The 19546-nt window shown below is 44.4% G+C and overlaps 1 protein-coding gene across 1 annotated transcript in view; it reads right to left on the bottom strand.

Moving 5' to 3' along the window:
* LOC135877783 (NACHT, LRR and PYD domains-containing protein 3-like) overlaps positions 1-18684 on the bottom strand; it is a 65260-nt gene extending 46576 nt beyond the window's left edge. Inside the window, exons 1-3 of the mRNA XM_065403335.1 lie at positions 18369-18684; positions 13215-14937; positions 3597-3686 (exon numbers count right to left, since the gene is read on the bottom strand). Coding sequence (XP_065259407.1) covers positions 3597-3686; positions 13215-14937; positions 18369-18684 — 2129 coding nt within the window. The remainder of the gene's footprint in view (positions 1-3596; positions 3687-13214; positions 14938-18368) is intronic.
* Between the last annotated feature and the right edge of the window lie 862 nt (positions 18685-19546).

Below are 19546 nucleotides of genomic sequence, written 5' to 3'. Positions count from 1 at the left end.
CTAGTAATGAAGGTGTCCTGGAGCCAGCTCAATAGCCTGGAGCCAGCAATCATCTCCCAGCTCTACTTGGGCAACAGGTGCTACAGGGCTCTTTAGTCTAGCAGAGACAGGCATAACAAGAACCAGTGGCGGGCAATTAAAACCAGACACATTCAAATTAGAAATGAGGCGCAAATTTCTAACAGTGAGGGCGGTTAACCATTGGAACAAAGCTACCAAGGGGAGTGGTAGATTCTCCATCTCTTGATGTCTTCAGATCAAGACTGGATGCCTTTTTGGAAGATGCTTTAGTTAAACCCAAGTTACTGGGCTCAGTGCAGGGGTAACTGGATGAAATTTAATGGTCTGTGTTATACATGAGGTCAGACTAGATGATGTAATGGTCCCATCTGGCCTTACAATCTATGAGTCTATGAATTTCTACAGTGGATTTATAGCTTTCTCCCTTTTGGAGACCACCTTTCCCCCCCCCCCCCAACATGGAATTACATTAGGCCATTGGGGCCTGGAAACAGCAAAATGATATTTCATTTAATTCTTTTCTGCACTTCTATTCCCTAGTCCTTAGCCACTGTTGTCCATGGCTTTGTCACCTTTCTGTTGGACTGCCACAACTCACTCTCTCTCGGGATGGTATAGGCATCCCATTCAGCTGGCAGCAGATCACTCCTTAAGCTACAAAGGCCAAAGTGAGCATATCACTCTGGTGCATTATGTCCAAAAACAGCACGCTGCAGGCCTGTGGCTTGTTGCATCTCACCCACACTTCTTAACACAGCTTCCTGAACCAGGAGCATAAGATCTATGGCTTACAGTGTATGTTCTCACTTCATATGTTTAGTTTCCTGCATCGCCTCCTTTAAATGGTTCTGTCCTGCCCAAAAATCTGCACATGCGTTGTGAATGGAACATCCTCTCACTTGCAGATGCTGTGGTGGGGTCAGCAGCTCCCACCGCCCTCTGCCATGCTGCTTGTGGGCCTGCAGGGCCAAGATGTATCATGAAGAGCACCAGCAGCTATGGGTGTCTGTGCTCGTGAGGGCCTTGGTTTTAGTCATTTGTTCAGTCATTTTGATTGTTTTGTTATGTTTTCAGTTCTCGTTTTGTGGTTTGTTTTGGAGCTGAACTATCCATTCCTTTGCAGATAGCTCTTTGGGAGCTTGAGATGACCGTGCTCTGAGCTCAGAGGAAGAATATCACTCAGGGCCCCTCCTCCATGCAGTCCAGAGACTTCAGAGTTCTTCCCCACTTCCTGTTGTAGAGTCCCTGGGGCATGTGCAGCTTCCCGGGGGAGGATGGGAGCAATGAGAACCATGGGAAAGTAAATGGAGTTACTTGGAGGTGTGGGAGTGCAGAGGGTAGCGCTTGTCTGGCTTAAGGTGACCAGATAGCAAGTGTAAAAAATCGGGACGAGGGTGAGGGGGTAATAGGTGGCTATATAAGAAAAAGCCCCCAAAATCGGGACTATCCCTATAAAATCAGGACATCTGGTCACCCTAGTCTGGCTGTTAATTCATTAGTTCATTATCCTGCTCTGTGTTCGTATTTGCAGATCTCACCAGTATGGAAGTTGCTGCTGAGGCAGTGAACACACCATGCAATGTGTGCAAATGTACGTGCACACGCACCAGGACAATGTTCACTAGCTGCTGCTTTTCCCTTTTATGATTTTCAGAAGAATCCTCAAGGGACCAAATAAAACCAAGATTTCTGTTTTAAAGTTGAAATTCAGATGTTGCCACAGTGTATTTTTGGCATTGTTAACCTGGGGGGAGGGGAGGGAGGGGGAAATGTTTGGGGCCAGACAGAGCAAAGACCGGCCAATCTCCGGCCAGTCTCCCTTCACATGCTCTGGGGCTGGCATGCAGCAGGGGTACAAGTAGCAGAACTAGCTGGAACTTGGAAACAATTTTCTGTTGCTAATTTTGCATCACCTTTTGTTAATTCATCCACATTATGAAATCTCCTGCTTAGCTTCAGTGAGCAGCTTGTCACGATGACGCCAGTACTCTGAGCTGTCAGAGCTGTCCGGGGCATTGTCAGATTGCACTAGGAATATTTATTGCCCCACTGCAGCTGCTCTGCCAATGCTTGTGCTGAATCAGTGCAGAGGGACATGGTAGTCGACAATATGTCATTGCATTTGATTAAAATCCAAAGGTGATGTGATCTCTTGTGCATCGCTGTAAGTGTGTGAGTACGTGGCTGTGCAGTGTTACAGGTGTGTTAGGAAGAGCTGCTGGTAAGGTCAAAGTTCTCTAGCACAGACGTAGTCTCAAACCACTTATTCACCAGCACCCTGCAGAACAGCTGTGCTCCACAGGGACAATCCAACTAGAGGAGCCCAGGCTCAGACTCTTGGGCATTGGAGCAGAGAATTCTAAACAGCTAGAGCCCTGCTGTAGAACTCCTAGTCAGAGGGGATCAGATTGAGTCCTGGTCTAGCCACATTCAGGGCTAAATGCAAGATCACCTCTTTGCTAAAGACTTTCCCAGGAACAACTCCAGGATCAGCACAGAATCACGGAGTGTAGGGCTGGAAGGGACCTCAATAGGTCATTTAGTCCAGTCCCCTGGACTCAAGGCAGGAATAAGTAATAACATGAGATGGAGATGGTATAGTAAGAGGAGAGAGAAAGAAGCAGGGAGAGAGTTGAGGGGTGGAGCAGAGAGAGAAAGAAAGAAATCAATCCCCTCCCAAAAAACCATACCTGTGAGTCAGGGAGAAATGAAATCCAATATGATACATAAATGTTAAATAAATAGATATGTTCAGGACTTAGATACCCTGGTGACAGGTAGGACTGGGCGAATAATTTATTATTTGGTTCAGTGCCTGAGCTCAATAATATGAAAGAAATATTTTATCTGGGTTCACCTGAAACAGTAAAGTCAATTTTTCCCGATAAAATGAAAAAAAATGTAAAAAAATTAGTTTGGGCTCTAATGAAATGTTTTATGCTACCCTAAACAAAATTATTAGTTTTCAGGTTTTTTGTTTTTGTTTAACTCTATTTTTTTAAAAATTAAACTGAGCTAATTTTTCCTAAGAAAACATCATTTTGACACAAACTTTGAAATTTTGTTTCAAAAATGTCTAAACTAAATATTTTGACTTTTTTGGAAACTTCCCCCCATTTTTATTCAGTCGAAACTATTCATCAGATATGACCTGAATTTGTGAACAGTTTCAGTTGACCCGAAACTGCATTATTTGCCAAATCAACTATTCACCATGTAAATTTCACCCAGCTCTAGTGACAGGCACCTTAGAAATATCTAAGATTAAAATACCTTAGCTTCTCTCTCCTACTTCCTGAGTCTTTCTTGATCTCAAAAATTTCCCCTGGCCACACTGCTTACCTCTGTCTCTCAGGCTCATCTGTGGGTAAGGTAATTGGGTTAACTGTCATTGCAGCAGTAGGCTGACTAAGCTAACCCCACATGTATTAACTGCAAATTTAAACACAATCCTCAGAAGTTACACAATTCTATGTGGTCGCTATACCAACCATGGTGAAGAGCTGCACTGCTGTAGAATTTCTGGGATAGCAGCAGTAATAAGGGGATTTAAAAAGGAAAGAATAGTTACTTACTCTAGTTTCTTTAATTTACAGTTTGGATCCTTCAGTGCTTGACAGAGTAGGTAAATAGGCGAATGTTTTGGCTTACCCTGACGTTGTTTCCTTAAAAAGGAGAAAATAGAAATTTTCTATATTGTTCTCTGAAGACAGATTTTAATTCTATTTCCTGAACATTGAAATAGCCTCTTGGACAGTGTGATCATACACTGCATATAGCTTATTCCGCAGTTACAGTTAATTGTAAATCCCCCAATTCAAAACTGCATCTAGTACTTTTTAAGTACATGGAGTCAAATAGAATATGTGCTACTAAGGTTAACCCATTCATTTTATGAACTTGGGGTACTCTGATTCTTTGAATATTCAAATCCAGTTCTAACTACTCACACAAATGGGAATACCTTCAGAGGTTTTATGCTTATGTGTTAGGCAGTAACTGCTGTATCATTTCTGGAGATACAATAGAAATTATCATGTTTATTTAACTAGGAATGTTGTCTTTAATTTGCCCACAAAGCTAAAACCCAAATATGAGTATTTGTGTAACATTTTAAGTATGACAACTGTTATTCAATATTATATAATTGGGGTTACATTTTGTGAAATTACATCCCTATTAGTAACCAGAAATGGAGCTGTCAGGGTTCCCTCCCCACTCTGAACTCTAGGGTGACAGACCGCATGAAAGACCCCCTAAGCTTATCTCTACCAGCCTAGGTTAAAAAGTTCCCCAAGGCACAAATTCTTCTTTGTCCTTGGAACAGTATCACTGCCACCATTAAGTGAGTTAGACAAAGATTTAGGAAAAGGACCGCTTGGCGTTCCTGTTTCCCCAAAATATCCCCCCAAGCCCCTTCACCCCCTTTCCTGGGGAGGCTTGAGAATTAACAAGGTGAGCACAGACCAGCCCCTTGGGTTTTTAGGATACTAAAAACCAATCAGGATCTTAAAAGCAGAACTTTATTATAAAGAAAAAGTAAAAGAAGCACCTCTGTAAAATCAGGATGGAAGATAATTTTACAGAGCAATCAGATTCAAAACACAGAGGATTCCCCTCTAGGCAAAACTTTAAAGTTACAAAAAAAACAGGAATAAACCTCCCTCTTAGCCTAGGGAAAATTCACAAGCTAAAACAAAAGATAATCTAACACATTTCCTTGCTATTACTTATTATTTCTGTAGTTTTAGATGTATTATTCCGTAGGAGCTGGATTACTTACTTGGTCTCTTTCTTTGTCTCTGAGAGAACAACACACAGAGCACAAAACAAAGCCTTCCCCCTCCCCCAGATTTGAAAGTATCTTCTCTTCCCCATTGGTCCTTCTGGTCAGGTGCCAACTAGGTTAATTGAACTGATTAACCCCTTACAGATAAGGGGATTCTGTACTTCTGACCAAGAGTGATTTTATATTACTGCATACATAAAGGGTGTTACCCTTCCCTTTATATTTATGACAGGAGCTTATTGGTTCCTGACAGCAGAAAGTGTAAAATGGCAGGTTAATTTTAAAGCAGCATCTGTATAAGAAATAGTGCTGAATAATTAAACAATTAAAATTCAAGAATATTCAGATGAATTTTAAAGTGAATTTACTTCCACTGTGTTCACACATCTTTATTGTGTGCTTTCCAAATATTCTAGCAAAGGGAATTTGCAAACAGGAATGTTGTTGAAGCAACATGTTTAAGTCACTATTACAGAATATTCATATGAAAGCAAAATTTGTATTTGTAATCCTGAGCATTCGTACAGAAATCTGGTTCTCATAGTTATGTTCATTGATTCACAGAACCGAAATATCTATGACCTGTGTGTCCAATCAAAATGAATAATTTAGAAAAATTAATATTTAAAAAAAATGAAATTGTTTGGATAATTTGTGAAAAAGGCAACATTCATTGAATGAATTATTCATTATTATCTGCCCAGCTCTAATAATCAGGTCTTTCTTAAACAGCAGTTGTAGAAGACTCGGGGAGACAGGGTGATAATTGGAGAGACAAGTGGGGTCACGGGAAGGATTTTTTATCATGGGGGCAAATAAATCACACATATGTTGCCAAGGAAATGGACCAGAGTTTGGGGGGGGAAACATGAGGAATGGAAGGGTATTAGGGACAAGGTAGATCAGAAGATAGGATGGGATGGTCGATGGTGTCACTGAGGCAGATGGTGGGTAAAAGGAGAGCAGGCCAAATCCCTGTCTTTTGTCACCCTCTTCAATCTGGCTTCCTCACCACTGAAGCTTCCATCTTAGTTTTTATTAACCTCACCCTTGTCAAAGTTCAGGTTTTGTATTCGGTCCTCCCTCTCCTCAACCTCTCCACTGCCTTTAACACCTTTGCTTACTCTCCTCCTCTTGAAACCGCTTCTTCCCTCAACTTTCAGGAATCTGTTATCTCCTGCTTCTCCTCCTACCTCTCTCGTCAGCATTTCATGTGCTGCATCCTCCCATCCCCCTTCACCTTTCATTGGCACCCCACAGGGCTCCACCCTTGGCCCCTCCTTTTCTCCACCTACACATTGACACTGGGAAATTTCATTCAAAATGTGGCTTTGACAGTCAAATTTATGCTGAAGACTTAGATTATTGTAAGGTCATCCAACACCATGGTGTCCCAGTGCCTTCCACAAGACATCTCCCCTCCAGCAGGAAAGAGCATGGTTATCACTGGGGTTATTTTAAAAGAACATGTATAACATGACAGTGCTGGTGAGAGCTGGTTCTTGTGGGAAAACTCAGTCAGAGATGTAGGGTTTGTATTTAGTTTTGAGGCAGTGTGTGTGGGGGGGGGGCAGGGGGTTCCATTCTTATTACATCTATATGGATAGAGACCTCTTTAATGTTTTTAATGAAGTAAATACTAATCAAAATTGTGTGATCATGGGAGACTTTAACTTCCCAGATATAGACTGGAGGACAAGTGCTAGTAATAATAATAGGGCTCAGATTTTCCTGGATGCAATAGCTGATGGATTCCTTCACCAAGTAGTTGCTGAACCAACAAGAGGGGATGCCATTTTAGATTTGGTTTTGGTGAGTAGTGAGGACCTCATAGAAGAAATGGTTGTAGGGAACAACATTGGTTCGAGCGATCATGAGCTAATTCAGTTCAAACTAAATGGAAGGATAAACAAAAATAGACCTGTGACTAGGGTTTTTGATTTCAAAAGAGCTAACTAAAAAATTAAGGAAATTAGCTAGGGAAGTGGATTGGATTGAAGACCTTGTGGATCTAAAGGCAGAGGAAGCCTGGAATTATTTCAAGTCAAGGTTGCAGAAACGATCAGAAGCCTGCATCCCAAGAAAGGAGGAAAAACTCAAAGGCAGGAGTTGTAGACCAAGCTGGATGACGAAGCATCTCAGAGAGGTGATTAAGAAAAAACAGAAAGCCTACAAGGAGTGGAAGATGGGAGGGGATCAGCAAGGAAAGCTACCTTATTGAGGTCAGAACATGTAGGGATAAAGTGAGAAAGGCCAAAAGCCATGTAGAGTTGGACCTTGCAAAGGGAATTAAAACCAATAGTAAAAGGTTCTATAGCCATATAAATAAGAAGAAAACAAAGAGAGAAGAAGTGAGGATGGAGTGGAGGATAAGGATAATTTAGGCATGGCCCAACATCTAAACAAATACTTTGCCTCTGTCTTTAATGAGGCTAATGAGGAGCTTAGGGATAATGATAGGACAACAAATGGAAATGAGGATATGGAGGTAGATATTACCACATCCAAGGTAGAAGCCAAACTCGAACAGCTTAATGGGACTAAATCAGGGGGCCCAGATAATCTTCATCCGAGAATATTAAAAGAACTGGCACATGAAATTGCAAACCCATTAGCAAAAAATTATAATGAATCTGTAAACTCAGGGGTTGTACCGTATGACTGGAGAATTGCTAACACAGTTCCTATTTTTAAGAAAGGGGGAAAAAAGTGATATGGGTAACTCCAGGCCTGTTAGTTTGACATCTGTAGTATGCAAGGTCTTGGAAAAAATTTTGAAGGAGAAAGTAGTTAAGGACATTGAGGTCAATGGTAATTGGGACAAAATACAACATGGTTTTACAAAAGGTAGATCGTGCCAAACCAACCTGATCTCCTTCTTTGAGAAGGTAACAGATTTTTTAGACAAAGGAAATGCAGTGGATATAATTTACCTCAGTTTCAGTAAGGCATTTGATATGGTTCCACATGGGGAATTATTAGCTAAATTAGAAAAGATGGGGATCAATATGAAAATTGAAAGGTGGATAAGGAACTGGTTAAAGGGGAGACTACAACGGGTCACACTGAAAGGTGAACTGTCAGGCTGGAAGGAGGTTACTAGTGGAGGGACCAATCTTATTTAATCTTTTTATTACTGACCTTGGCACAAAAAGCGGGAATGTGCTAATAAAGTTTGTGGATGAAACAAAGCTGGGAAGTATTGCCAATACAGAGAAGGACCTGGATATCATACAGGAAGATGTGGATGACCTTATAAACTGAAGTAATAGTAATAGGATGAAATTTTATAGTGAAAAGTGCAAGATTATACATTTAGGGATTAATAACAAGAATTTTTGTTATAAACTGGGGACGCATCACTTGGTAGTAACAGAGGAGGAGAGGACCTTGGAGTAGTGGTTGATCACAGGATGACTATGAGCCGCCAATGTGATATGGCCATGAAAAAAGCTAATGCAGTCTTGGGATGCATCAGGCAAAGTATTTCCAGTAGAGATAAGGAGGTGTTAGTACCGTTATACAAGGCACTGGTGAGACCTCATCTGGAATATTGTGTGCAGTTCTGGTCTCCCATGTTTAAGAAGGATGAATTCAGCGGGATAAATACCAGGGAGGGAGAAGAATTATTTAAGCTCAGTACCAATGTGGACACAAGAACAAATGGATATAAACTGGCCATCAGGAAGTTTAGACTTGAAATTAGACGAAGGTTTCTAACCATCAGAGGAGTGAAGTTCTGGAACAGCCTTCCAAGGAAAGCAGTGGGGGCAAAAGACATATCTGGCTTCAAGACTAAGCTTGATAAGTTTATGGAGGGGATGATATGATGGGATAGCCTAATTTTGGCAATTAATTGATCTTTGTCTATTAGCGGTACATATGCCCAATGACCTGTGATGGGATGTTAGATGGGGTGGGATCTGAGTTACTACAGCAAATTCTTTCCTGGGTGTCTGGCTGGTGAGTCTTGCCCACATGCTCAGGGTTTAGCTGATCACCATATTTGGGGTTGGGAAGGAATTTTCCTCCAGGGCAGATTGGCAGAGGCCCTGGGGGTTTTTCGCCTTCCTCTGCAGCGTGGCGCACAGGTCAGTTGCTGGAGGATTCTCTGCACCTTGAAGTCTTTAAACCACGAGTTGAGGACTTCAATAGCTCAGACATAGGTTAGGGGTTTGTTACAGAGTGGGTGGGTGAGATTCTGTGGCCTGCGTTGTGCAGGAGGTTAGACTATACGATCATAATGGTCCCTTCTGACCTTAAAGTCTATGATTCTATGATTCTACATTGGGCAGTGAGTTCCACCGTTGTGGCTCCACAGCTGTGACAACTGAGTCTCCTGCAGAGACAAGCCTTTCCTTCCTTGTCAACAGATTGGTTTTTCTTGTGGAACAAAGCCACCAGGCCGAGTCACTGTCATGGAGGGACTGGAGCTCTCTCTCTCTCTCTCACTCTCTCAGTTGGGGCCAGCACCATGCAGTGTTTTGAAAAGAGTCAGTACCACGTTTAACTCAACTCTAGTCAATAGGGAGCCAGTGCAGGCAGCATCGTTTAGGGGAGATTTGTTCCTGGTAACGTAGCCACCCCTCTCCACTGAATCGAACACAAGTTACTCATCTTTACCATTTAGCCCTTTATGGCTTAGCCTTGCCCTGTCTGTCAACTGTAGTACACTATGAAGATGTCAACCTCTGCCTCTACTCTGCCGACCATGCCAGCTTTCATTACTCATTAGTCCATAATATTTTCATGCTTTCTCCCTTGCTATCCCCTATGCCAGGGAGGAACACGTCATAACTCCATTACTCCTCTGCAATAGCCTTCTTCAAATCCCTCCTTAAAACTCACCTCTGCTGTGAATCCTGCAACACACCTGACAATGGCTGGGCAGCTGGTGCACATGACTCCTGCTTACTAACTTCTGCCCATTAGACTAAACGTGATCATTTACTAGTTAGTGCAACCCATGGTGGTGAGTTTGTGAGGTGGGAGCTGGTACTGACCAATCTCAATTCATTCTGGGGCCACCAACATCCTATTACCGGGGAATGGTGTTTAATCCCTAGCACTAGGCTGTTGGGTTTCAGGATTGTCAGGCTGGGTTCTCTTCCTTGCTCTGGGAGGAGTCTAAGCTCTGCTGGTTAGAGACAGCAGAGCCATTGCAACAACCCTCCTGCTTGGGTTGTCTTCAGTAGAACTGGTTAGAAAATGTTCAACAAACATTCCTTAATACCTCTGGGGAGAGGAAGAGAGAGAGAGATCTCACCCCAGAATAGCTAATAACCCTATGGTTAGTGTTTTTCTCTCTGTTGGAGCTATTCCACTTTGTGCAAATCCTTAAGTATTCATTGGGCCAGAGAGAGCGAGACTGATTCTGTAATTGGGTAGTTAGGACACTGACCTGAAATGTGAGAGACCAGGATCAGATCAGTTCCCTGCCTGATTTGGCCAGCGCTGATCTGCAGGGAGTGGTTCTGGGCTCTCAACCTCAAAACATGAGCATCTCTCACATGATTTAAAGGACCACTCCCATGAGTACAGAGGCTACTAGAGATCTGTGAACTGCTCACTGTACGATCTAGTCCAGAGGTGGGAAAACTAAGGCCCATGGGCCACATCTGGCCTGTGGGACCATCCTGCCCAGCCCCTGAGCTCCCGGCCAGGGACGCTAGACCCCGGCTCCTCCCCTGCTGTCCCCCCTCCCCCGCAGCCTCAGCGCGCCGCAAGCGCTCTGGCCCGCCGCTCCTGCTGGGCAGCGCAGTGGTGTGGCTGCGGGCTCCTGCTGCTCTGAGCGGCATGGTAAGGGGGCGGGGGGGGGTTGGATAAGGGGCATGGGGTTCCTGGGGGCAGTCAGGGGACAGGGATCAGGGGGCGGTTAGATGGGGCGGAGGTTCTGGAGTGGTGGTGGTCAGGGGACTGGGAACAGGGCGTGTTAGATAGGCTTGGGAGTCCTGGGGGGCCTGTCAGGGGGTGGGGGTGTGGATAGGGATTGGGGCAGTCAGGAGACAGGGAGCAGGGGGGTTGGATAGGGGGTGGGGTCCCAGGGGGGGTTAGGGACGGGGCGGTCGGGGGACAAGGAGCGGGGGGGGGGGGGGTTGGATGGGTCAGGGGTTCTGAGGGGGGTGGGAAGTGGGAGGTGGCAGATAGGGGTCGGGGGCCAGGCTGTTTTGGGGAGGCACAGCCTTCCCTATCCAGCCCTCCATACAGTTTCACAACCCCGATGTGGCCCTCCAGCCAAAAAGTTTGCCCACCCCTGATCTAGTCACTAGACAGGAACAAAGAGCCACTCTGTCTGAATGTATTGATATTTTGGCTCTTTTCACCTTATAGGCAGGGTGGTCAAAATGGATGAGGCTTAGATCCATGCTATTAGAGGCCTGGTTTCTATCCTCGGCTCTGTTGATGTAAACTTGCCAATCTCTCCATTATCTTAGCTGTAAAATGGGTGGGTGATAGTTATACCTCCCCTAAGGCAGGGTTTTGAGGCCTATGTTAATAAGGGATTGTAGCGGGGTGCTTACCCCGCTCCTGCCCTGAAGGGCTTAAAACAGCCCTGGGAGAGGGCTGTGGCAGGAAAAGCAGCTACTAGGCTGATTGGGGAAGCAGCTGCAGCTGGGCCACGCCCCAATCAGGCCTCAGCTGGCCCTATATAAGAGGCTGGGAGCCAGGAGCTCAACATTCTCTCTCTGCATTCAGAGAGAGAAGGGCCTGGCTGCAGGGCAGTTAACCAGGTATCTGGAGGGGAGCAGGGCTGGGGAAAGGCCAAGGGAGCCGGGGAGCTCCGGCCTAGGAAAGCCCCAGGCTGCAGGCCTGGTAAGGCCTATTAGGTACTGGGTTACAGGGGCAGTCCATGGGTAGCCAGAGGCAGCAGGTCCAAACCCCTTTGCCTGTGATGAGTGGCTTATACTGCAGTCTGCCCCAGTGAACAGGGGCTAGATGGAGACTGGGCAGTAGGCAAGACTGAGGTGAAGTGGGGATAGTGGGTGGGAGTTCCCCTGGGTGGGGAGACCCAGAACTGGAGAGTGTGGGGGTACTGCTGGGGTGGGGGCAGCACCCAAGACAAGGGCACCGGGGTCTGGGAGGGACATGGGGGCCCAGTGGTAAGGTGGATCACCGGCCTGCAGAGGGTGCCCTAACGGCTGGAGAGCTAATTCCCTGAGAGACCAGCAGGAGGCGCCACCGGGTGAGTCTGCGCTCGCTTACAGGGATGAAAAAGGCAGAGAAATATCAAGAGCAGCCAAGAAAACAGCTGGGATTAGAACTTACAAGCTTTTAGCTGGTACCTCAATGCACCGTCTGCTAAGCTACTGGCTATTGTAGTATCTTCACTCACCCAGAAAAAAACAAAAAAACTCCACACTCCCATGCATGACATTGCACTGGTTATGTGGAAACATGTGACAGTCTTGCAAGATGTGCGAGACATAGTAGGTCGGGTTAGGATTGTTTTTGGAGACCTGCCGAGCAGTTGTTAATACCGACACTGAGACACACCACCAATTATTGAATGCACCTTTTTTGTTTGTTAAAATCCAATTATACTGATAGGAAGAAGCTTCTGAAATATTTTTAAGATCCTATGTAATACTGATTTTTTTTTTAAATGGTAATTTTAGTTTTATCCATATGCAGCAAATTGTGGTGAAGCGTTCTAGTGAAAACAATTGTTCTTTGTTATTTTAAAGCTCTGCAGCATAGTTTGGTGGTGACAACACCCGTCTTCTGATTGCAGCTAGAGCTGGTTGAAACTCAGAATTTTGTGGGAAATTTCAAGTTTTGGTTTTGTTCTGAATTTTTATTTGAATATCAGTGAACTGTTCAAACACACTGCCTTCTACACACAACAGCACAGTAAAACTACATGCTGATTTTCAGTTGAGGCCTGATCAACACACAGTTTTAGTACTGCTATAACTATTTTGGTTAGGAGACAAATTTTTACCATAATGTTCTGACCAGTACAATCCCTAGGGTGGGTGCAGTTTTACTACTATAAAGGTGTCTTAGTTGTATACCGGGCATGTGGAAGTGTGTATTTTCTTTCCTAGTGATTTCCTCATCATGGAAGGTCTCAGTGAGCAGCTCTCAACCTTCCTTGTACAATTGTTGACACAAAGCAGGTTTCCCTCCCCCGCTCTTTTGTCTCACCGTGTTTATATCTATACACAAAACAGTACAGCAAACATTTCAGTCATTGAGAGGACAGAGCAGACCAAACAATCATGATTTTTTTTAAAAAAGGTCATTTTTTCCGGTAGTGTGATAACTGTATCACTAGCTTACAGTAACCGTAGAATTGTTCTCAGGTGGGTCATTCAGCCAATTAGTAGTTATCAAGACATAGGGAAAACAACATTTAATCTGTTAATGAAACTACAGATTTTTCAGCTCAGAGAATACTTACTGATATAGCCACTTTTGTCGTCTTGGGAGTTTTTCCTCATGGTCTTCTAAACTAAATGTACAGTCATATATACAAAGTGACTCCAGACTATGACAATGCTTTACACAGAATGAAAGAGCCCTTTGATCCATCTGGGTAAATTTCTTTTGATTTAATTTCAGTTCAGTGAAGTGATCCAATGCATTAACTGCAAAATCTTCTTCATACATCTCATATACACAGTGAAACAACTCAAGCTGATAACTTTGATAAATCCCCTCACGAACACAGGGCAAGATTAAATCTGTTTGTTGGTTTGCTTGAACCCACTTCAATAAATCTGCCTTAATTTTAGGTGAAAGTTTACACCCAAATTTTTCCTGCAGGTCCTTCATTCTTTCTTCATTTAAGAGCCCAAACAGGAATCGCACTGTTAACATTAAATAATTTTTAGAGTTTCCATAGTTTTCTAACAAAGTTTTCACATCTTTCTTTGGAATCCCTGAATCTGTTGTTTCATCTTCCGCCAGGACATATAACAAAGCTGCAAAAAACTCCTGAAAGCTTAAGTGAATGAAGCTGTAGAGACATTCACAGTCAGTTTCTTTTTGAAAAATATTCTCATTCAAAAAGAGAGGGAGAGAGTTTTCTTGATCTAAGCCGAACTTCTTGATTTCTTCTTCCTCAAACAGTATCTTTTGCTTCCAGATTCCATCAGCAGCCAAGGAACAAAGTCCCCTCAGATTTCCATGCAAGTGTTTCTTCGTATTGTTGCTGAGAGGCTTGACTAAACTGGAAAGGTAGAGCATATACACTCCAGTGACTGTTTTTGAAGTTTGTGTGAGATTCTCACCTTTTTCAAGCTGTTGTTTCAGAACCGTGCAGATGATCCAACATATGAAGGGGACAAAGCACATGGTGAAAAGAATTTCATTTGCTTTCACAAATTGTAAAGCTTGTCTTGCTTGGTTTTCATTTCCAAAGAACTTGTGGAAATATTCCTCCCTCTCAGCTTCAGAAAACCCCAGGATCTCTGCATAACGTGAACATTCCAAACATTGCCCGAGTTTCTCCAGGGCAGCTGGTCTTGTAGTGATCATCAGGTAGGATTCAGGAACAACTGTTCTCCTAAATAAACTGCTCAGGATGATTTCCATTGGCTTCTTCTCCCAGGGATCAGTGCACAGATTATCTTTAGGCTGATCAAAGGAAAATCTCAGTTCATCGAACCCATCTATTATGAACAAGAGTTTTTCTGGATTCACCAGAATGTGGTTAACTGGTGCATTTGTATTAAGCCAACTTTTAAAAATCATGTCAGCCACACTTCCCTGCTCATTAAGAAGGTTCATTTCCCTGCAGTTTATGTAGAAAACATAATCAAACTTTTCCTTATAGAGTTCCCCAGCTGCCCAATCGTACATGATCTTTCTTGCAGTCATTGTTTTCCCAATCCCAGCAGCTCCCAGCAGCACAACGACTTGTGGTGTTTGTCCATCTTTATCAGGTTTATAGAGGGTGGCCAGTGTAACTGCAGAACTAGCTCGTTCAGTCATGACTTCTGCATGTCTCCATCCCATGGCCATTATTTCATGTTCTCTCTCCTTTGCCTGACGAGGTCTGTCTACAATAGTCAGGTTTGTGTATCTTCTGTTTAGAATCATATAGTCACCAAAACGACTGTTCATGTCTTTTATTAGCTTGTATTTCTTTTTAATATCTTCTTTATACTTCTTCTTGTAACCTGTATCAGCAACATGAGACATTAGAAATATTGAACTGAAAGTTCAGAAAACAGACAGACTAATATCAGACTAATCTCTTAAAATAGTTCTACTGTAACAACAATAATGGTTCTTCACATTTATAATGAAACCTTCTTCAAAAAGGAGCCTGTAATCACTTAACTATGGGTGAGATCCTGCAGCCCTTACTCAAATACGGACGCCACACTGAAATTATTCATTTGAGTAAAGACTGTAGGCATCACTTCATTCTCAGTGAAATGCAGCCACCTCTCTGGTGAAACCCGGCTACTGTCTGACAGTGCACAGGAACACTACACAACAAGGTAGGTCACCAGTGGAAGAGAATATCATATGCAGTTGAAACAATACTGGGAATGTAGGTGGAAAGAAAGTAACTTCATAAACTAGAATTTGTCAGGACACCTGGGTTTACAAGAGAGAGCATCACAGGATCTTTAATTACCACAATTGAGTACCTCCAGTTACCTTTCTCACTTAAGAGATGGTGCCCCTACAGCAGAGTGTCCTCCAACATGAAGCTAGTACATTTGCTCAGTACTGACCCAGAGGGACACTGCACACATCTGTATTGGAAGTTGCCCAAGGTAATAAAAGTCCCTCTCAGCCCATTATATAAAATTGTTTGTAAAACAACTGATACAAACTGGATCATTTATCCTAGAAAAGCAGTACTGGGGGGTCTGCAAGGCTTCTGGTAAAGTCATAGGTTGGCATGACAATGAGCTGAGAGAGTCTAGAAATAGGAAAAATGTTTATAATTGAAATCACCAAAGGATTTTGATCGGTTCGTTGTAATGGCATGAAGCTGCCACCCCATTTTGTACACAGTTTTTCTGGCGGTCGCTAAATGGAACAGAAGAACACATGAAATGGAAGGAGCGAACTTCCCCATCATGGCTGCAATTCCTGGGATCCACCATGACACAAAGAGTGGAAGGACAGACAAATTGCTTAGGATGAGTACAAAAGGATTGCACAGAGATGTAGGGACAAAATCAGAAAGGCTAAGGAACAAAATGAGTTACACCTAGTGAAGGACATGGAAAGCAATAAAAGGCTCTATAAATACAACAGGAGCAAGAGAAGGACAAAGAAAAGCATAGGTCCACTGCTTAGCAGGGAAGAAGATCTAATAATGGATGATACCTAGAAGGCTGAGGTGTTTAATGCCTATTTTGCTTCAGTATTCACTAAATATGTTAATTGTGACCAGATGCTAACACAATTATTATTAACAACAAGAGGGAAGACCCAAAAGCCAGAATAGGGAGAGAGCAGGGTAAAGACTACTTAGATAAGTTAGATGCATTCAAGTCAGCAGGGCCTAAAAATTCACCTTAGGATACTTAAGGAACTAGATGAAGCAATCTCTGAACCACTCTCTCAGAGAACTCATAGAGGATGGATGAGGTCCCAGTGGACTGGAGAAGGGCAAATATCTTTTTAATGATGGAACAAAAACAACCTGGGGAATTATAGACATGTAAACTGTTCATTTTTGTTTCACAGCAATAGTTCTGGGAACGTATCCAACTGAGTAAGCAGGAACCGCTGTCCTTAGGTAACTTCCTGGGTAGCCATCACATACCTTTTGCTGACAACTCTGATGGGTTTTGACTCTGATGAAACTCTGAAAGGGAAATTACATTTAAACAACAGTGTAAGAATGTAGAGTGTATTTCAATGCAAGTGAGTTTCTGTTCTGGACGGAGGCAGCAAGTGACAGAATGATGCAATTGCATCCTGTGTTAATGAAGTAATCACCAAGGAGAGCATGGCTACCAGCCATCAGTATATGAAGTTCAGTTTGGGGAATACTGCGAAGGGAGTTCAGTTTCTCGGACCTCCCCCTGCCTGGTTCTACTGATGACTAGTCTGCACTTTACATGATGAGCCGGCCACGTGGTCAGAGAAACACAGAACAACTAGCACTGGGACAAAGAGTCAATTCAGGAGTGTTTGTGGGGAGAGGGACTCCCTCACAAACACTCATGTTCCAACACAGATTAGGTGAAACAACTAAAGAGTCCATGCAAAGGACAATTCTGCTCTCGTTCAGGGACGGGCTAGGTGGCTCAGGAGAGCCTTTAAAACCTAGGGATCTAAAACAGACACTAAGGGCAGCCCGAGGGAATTTGTTCGTTTGGGATAACTACCACTTGGGGCCTCTCCCCAACAACCCCTAGCTTTTCACTAGATTCAGTTATTGATAGAATGCTGACTGGATTAAACGTTGCATAGGCAACCAGAAATGTTTGCATAAATATTGCCACTCCTTTTGCCAAGCATCTGTGACTAACTTAGGGGGATAAAGTACCCTTTCTGCACCCCTCAATAATTATTATTTTATTACTGAGTTATGGTAGGATCTAGATTCCCAATCAGGGGCCCATTGTACTAGGTCCTGTGCGCACACATAACATGATTGTCCCTGCCTGACAGAGCTCACAGTCTAAACCAAGTAACTTCCCCCTGCATTGCACTCTGGAGGCTTCTAAACTCTCCCCCTGGGGGACTGTCCACGGGAGTGAATTCCAAAGGCCTCTAGGGAGAGCCCCACTGCCAGCTCTGGAGTGTTCCATCCCAGGGACCCCCGGCAGAACCAACCCAGCTGAGCTCCACGGGCACCGTGGGGTGCAGGGAAGTGGAACAGGAATGACTAACAGGGTTGAGTTTAGCTCCATCACTGAGCACATGGATTTTAACGCTGCACCACTAAAAACTGGCTCCCCACTGGCACTGGCTATTACACTCTTGTGGGACACTGCAAAGCGGCCTGGAGCCTTTGGAACTGCAGCTCTCCATGTTTGCTGGCTCCTTGGCTGTTTGTACTGCACTGAATTTGTTTCTTGAATTAAAAGATAGCCTTGGAGATAATAAAGATCCTGCCTGGAACCCCAGGAATGTCTCATGTTGTCAACCAGCTGTTTGGGGATAACATACTCTGCTGTGATCAGTTACCAGTTACAGAGCCTCAATTCTCTGTCCCAGCTCTGGCGCAGGTTAGAGCAGCCTGGCGGCTGGTCTTACTTGCACTAGTTGCTAATGGTCACCAAGGAATGATCCTCCATCTGGGGATGCATTCCAGCTACTACTCCTCCCCACCTCTCCCTGTCCATGGCACTCCCTCCCTCTGCACCGCTCTGTTGGCTCTACACCCACTGGGGACTCCCCCACACTGGGGATTTCCTCAGAGGGAGAGTTACAGGCTGTCTCTGCTCCCCTTGAGACAGCTGAGTGGTGAAAAGGGAGTGGAGCAGGTGACAGAATCTGACCCACTCTGGGCATCTCTGCTCTGAGTCCCCCGGGCTTCCTGCTTGGATTCAGAATTTGTCATTCCTGCCATCAGCCTGTTTCTCCTTCTGCGCCTGCTGCTGCTGCCCTGGGGGAGATTCTCGGGGCAGACTATCAGGTTTTACAGTAACTTTATGTCTCTTACCTTTCTCTCTTTCTTCTCTGAGTTTTGCAGCAGACTCTCGGAGGTCGATCTGAGTGAAAACGTCTATGGTTACATCTACCACAGCATCTCCACTATAGAATTCCATCAGGAGGTTCTTCGTATCTATCCTGTCGGCATTCTCCAGCCGACCTCGGGGGATGTTACCTTTCCCCTCAAAGTCAGAATGTGATAGTTTGTCTTTAAATCTTTTCAAGTCTTCCTGAGAAAGGTTGTCGAGGGCTCGTAAAAGCAGGTCACTGATTCTGCTGCTTTGGTTTCCCATCACTGGGCATCAAGAGATAAGCTAAAATGCAGTGTAAAGTCTTGGTGTTAATCATTAATTGGATCATTAATAACAACAATTATTCCCATGTACAGGAAAGAAGTAAGCTAATGGTGGGAGAAGGTCACTGGGCTCATAACTCCTCAGTGTTTCTCTCTCACAAATGATTCTTTGTGCCTTTTTCCACATCTGTAAAATGGAGATAATCCTACTGATCTAACTCACAGGGTGAGGTGCATCTTAGCTAATGTTTGTAAAGCCAAGTGAGGTTTTAGGAAGATATGGGCTATACTAATAGTATTTATCAGCCAACTGGATTTGAAAATAGAGGTGGGACACCCTAATTTAATTAATATTTCAAAAATATAAACCCAGAAAATACAGGTTCTGGGGGGGCAGTCAAGGGATGGGGAACGGGGGGTTGGGTAGGCGTGGGAGTTCTGGGGGTCTGTCGGGGTGGTGGTGGATGGGGTCGGGCAGTGAAAATAAGTGAAAGTAAGCTGGTACGCCCCGGTACGGCGTACTGGCAAGAGCCAGTGTGCCATACCGGGGCGGCCCGGCTTCCCCAGGCAGCAATTTAAAGGGCCTGGGGCTCCCAGCAGCGGCTGGAGCCCCAGGCCCTTTAAATTGCTGCCAGAGCCCCACTGCTGGAGCCCTGGGGCTATTTAAAGGGCCGGTCTGTAGAAGCAGGGGAGTCCTGGGCCCTTTAAATAGCCCCCGGAGCCCTGGAGTAGCGGCGGGGCTCTGAGGGCTATTTAAAGGGCCTGGGGCTCCCACTGCCTCTACGGCCCTTTAAATAGCCGCTGGAGCCCTGCTGCTGGAGACCTGGGGTAGCAGCGGCAGCTGGGGGCTCCGGCAGCAG

Source organism: Emys orbicularis, chromosome 4 (assembly GCF_028017835.1).
Source record: "Emys orbicularis isolate rEmyOrb1 chromosome 4, rEmyOrb1.hap1, whole genome shotgun sequence".
Taxonomy (NCBI): domain Eukaryota; kingdom Metazoa; phylum Chordata; order Testudines; family Emydidae; genus Emys; species Emys orbicularis.
This window is presented reverse-complemented; position numbering and strand designations above follow the sequence as displayed.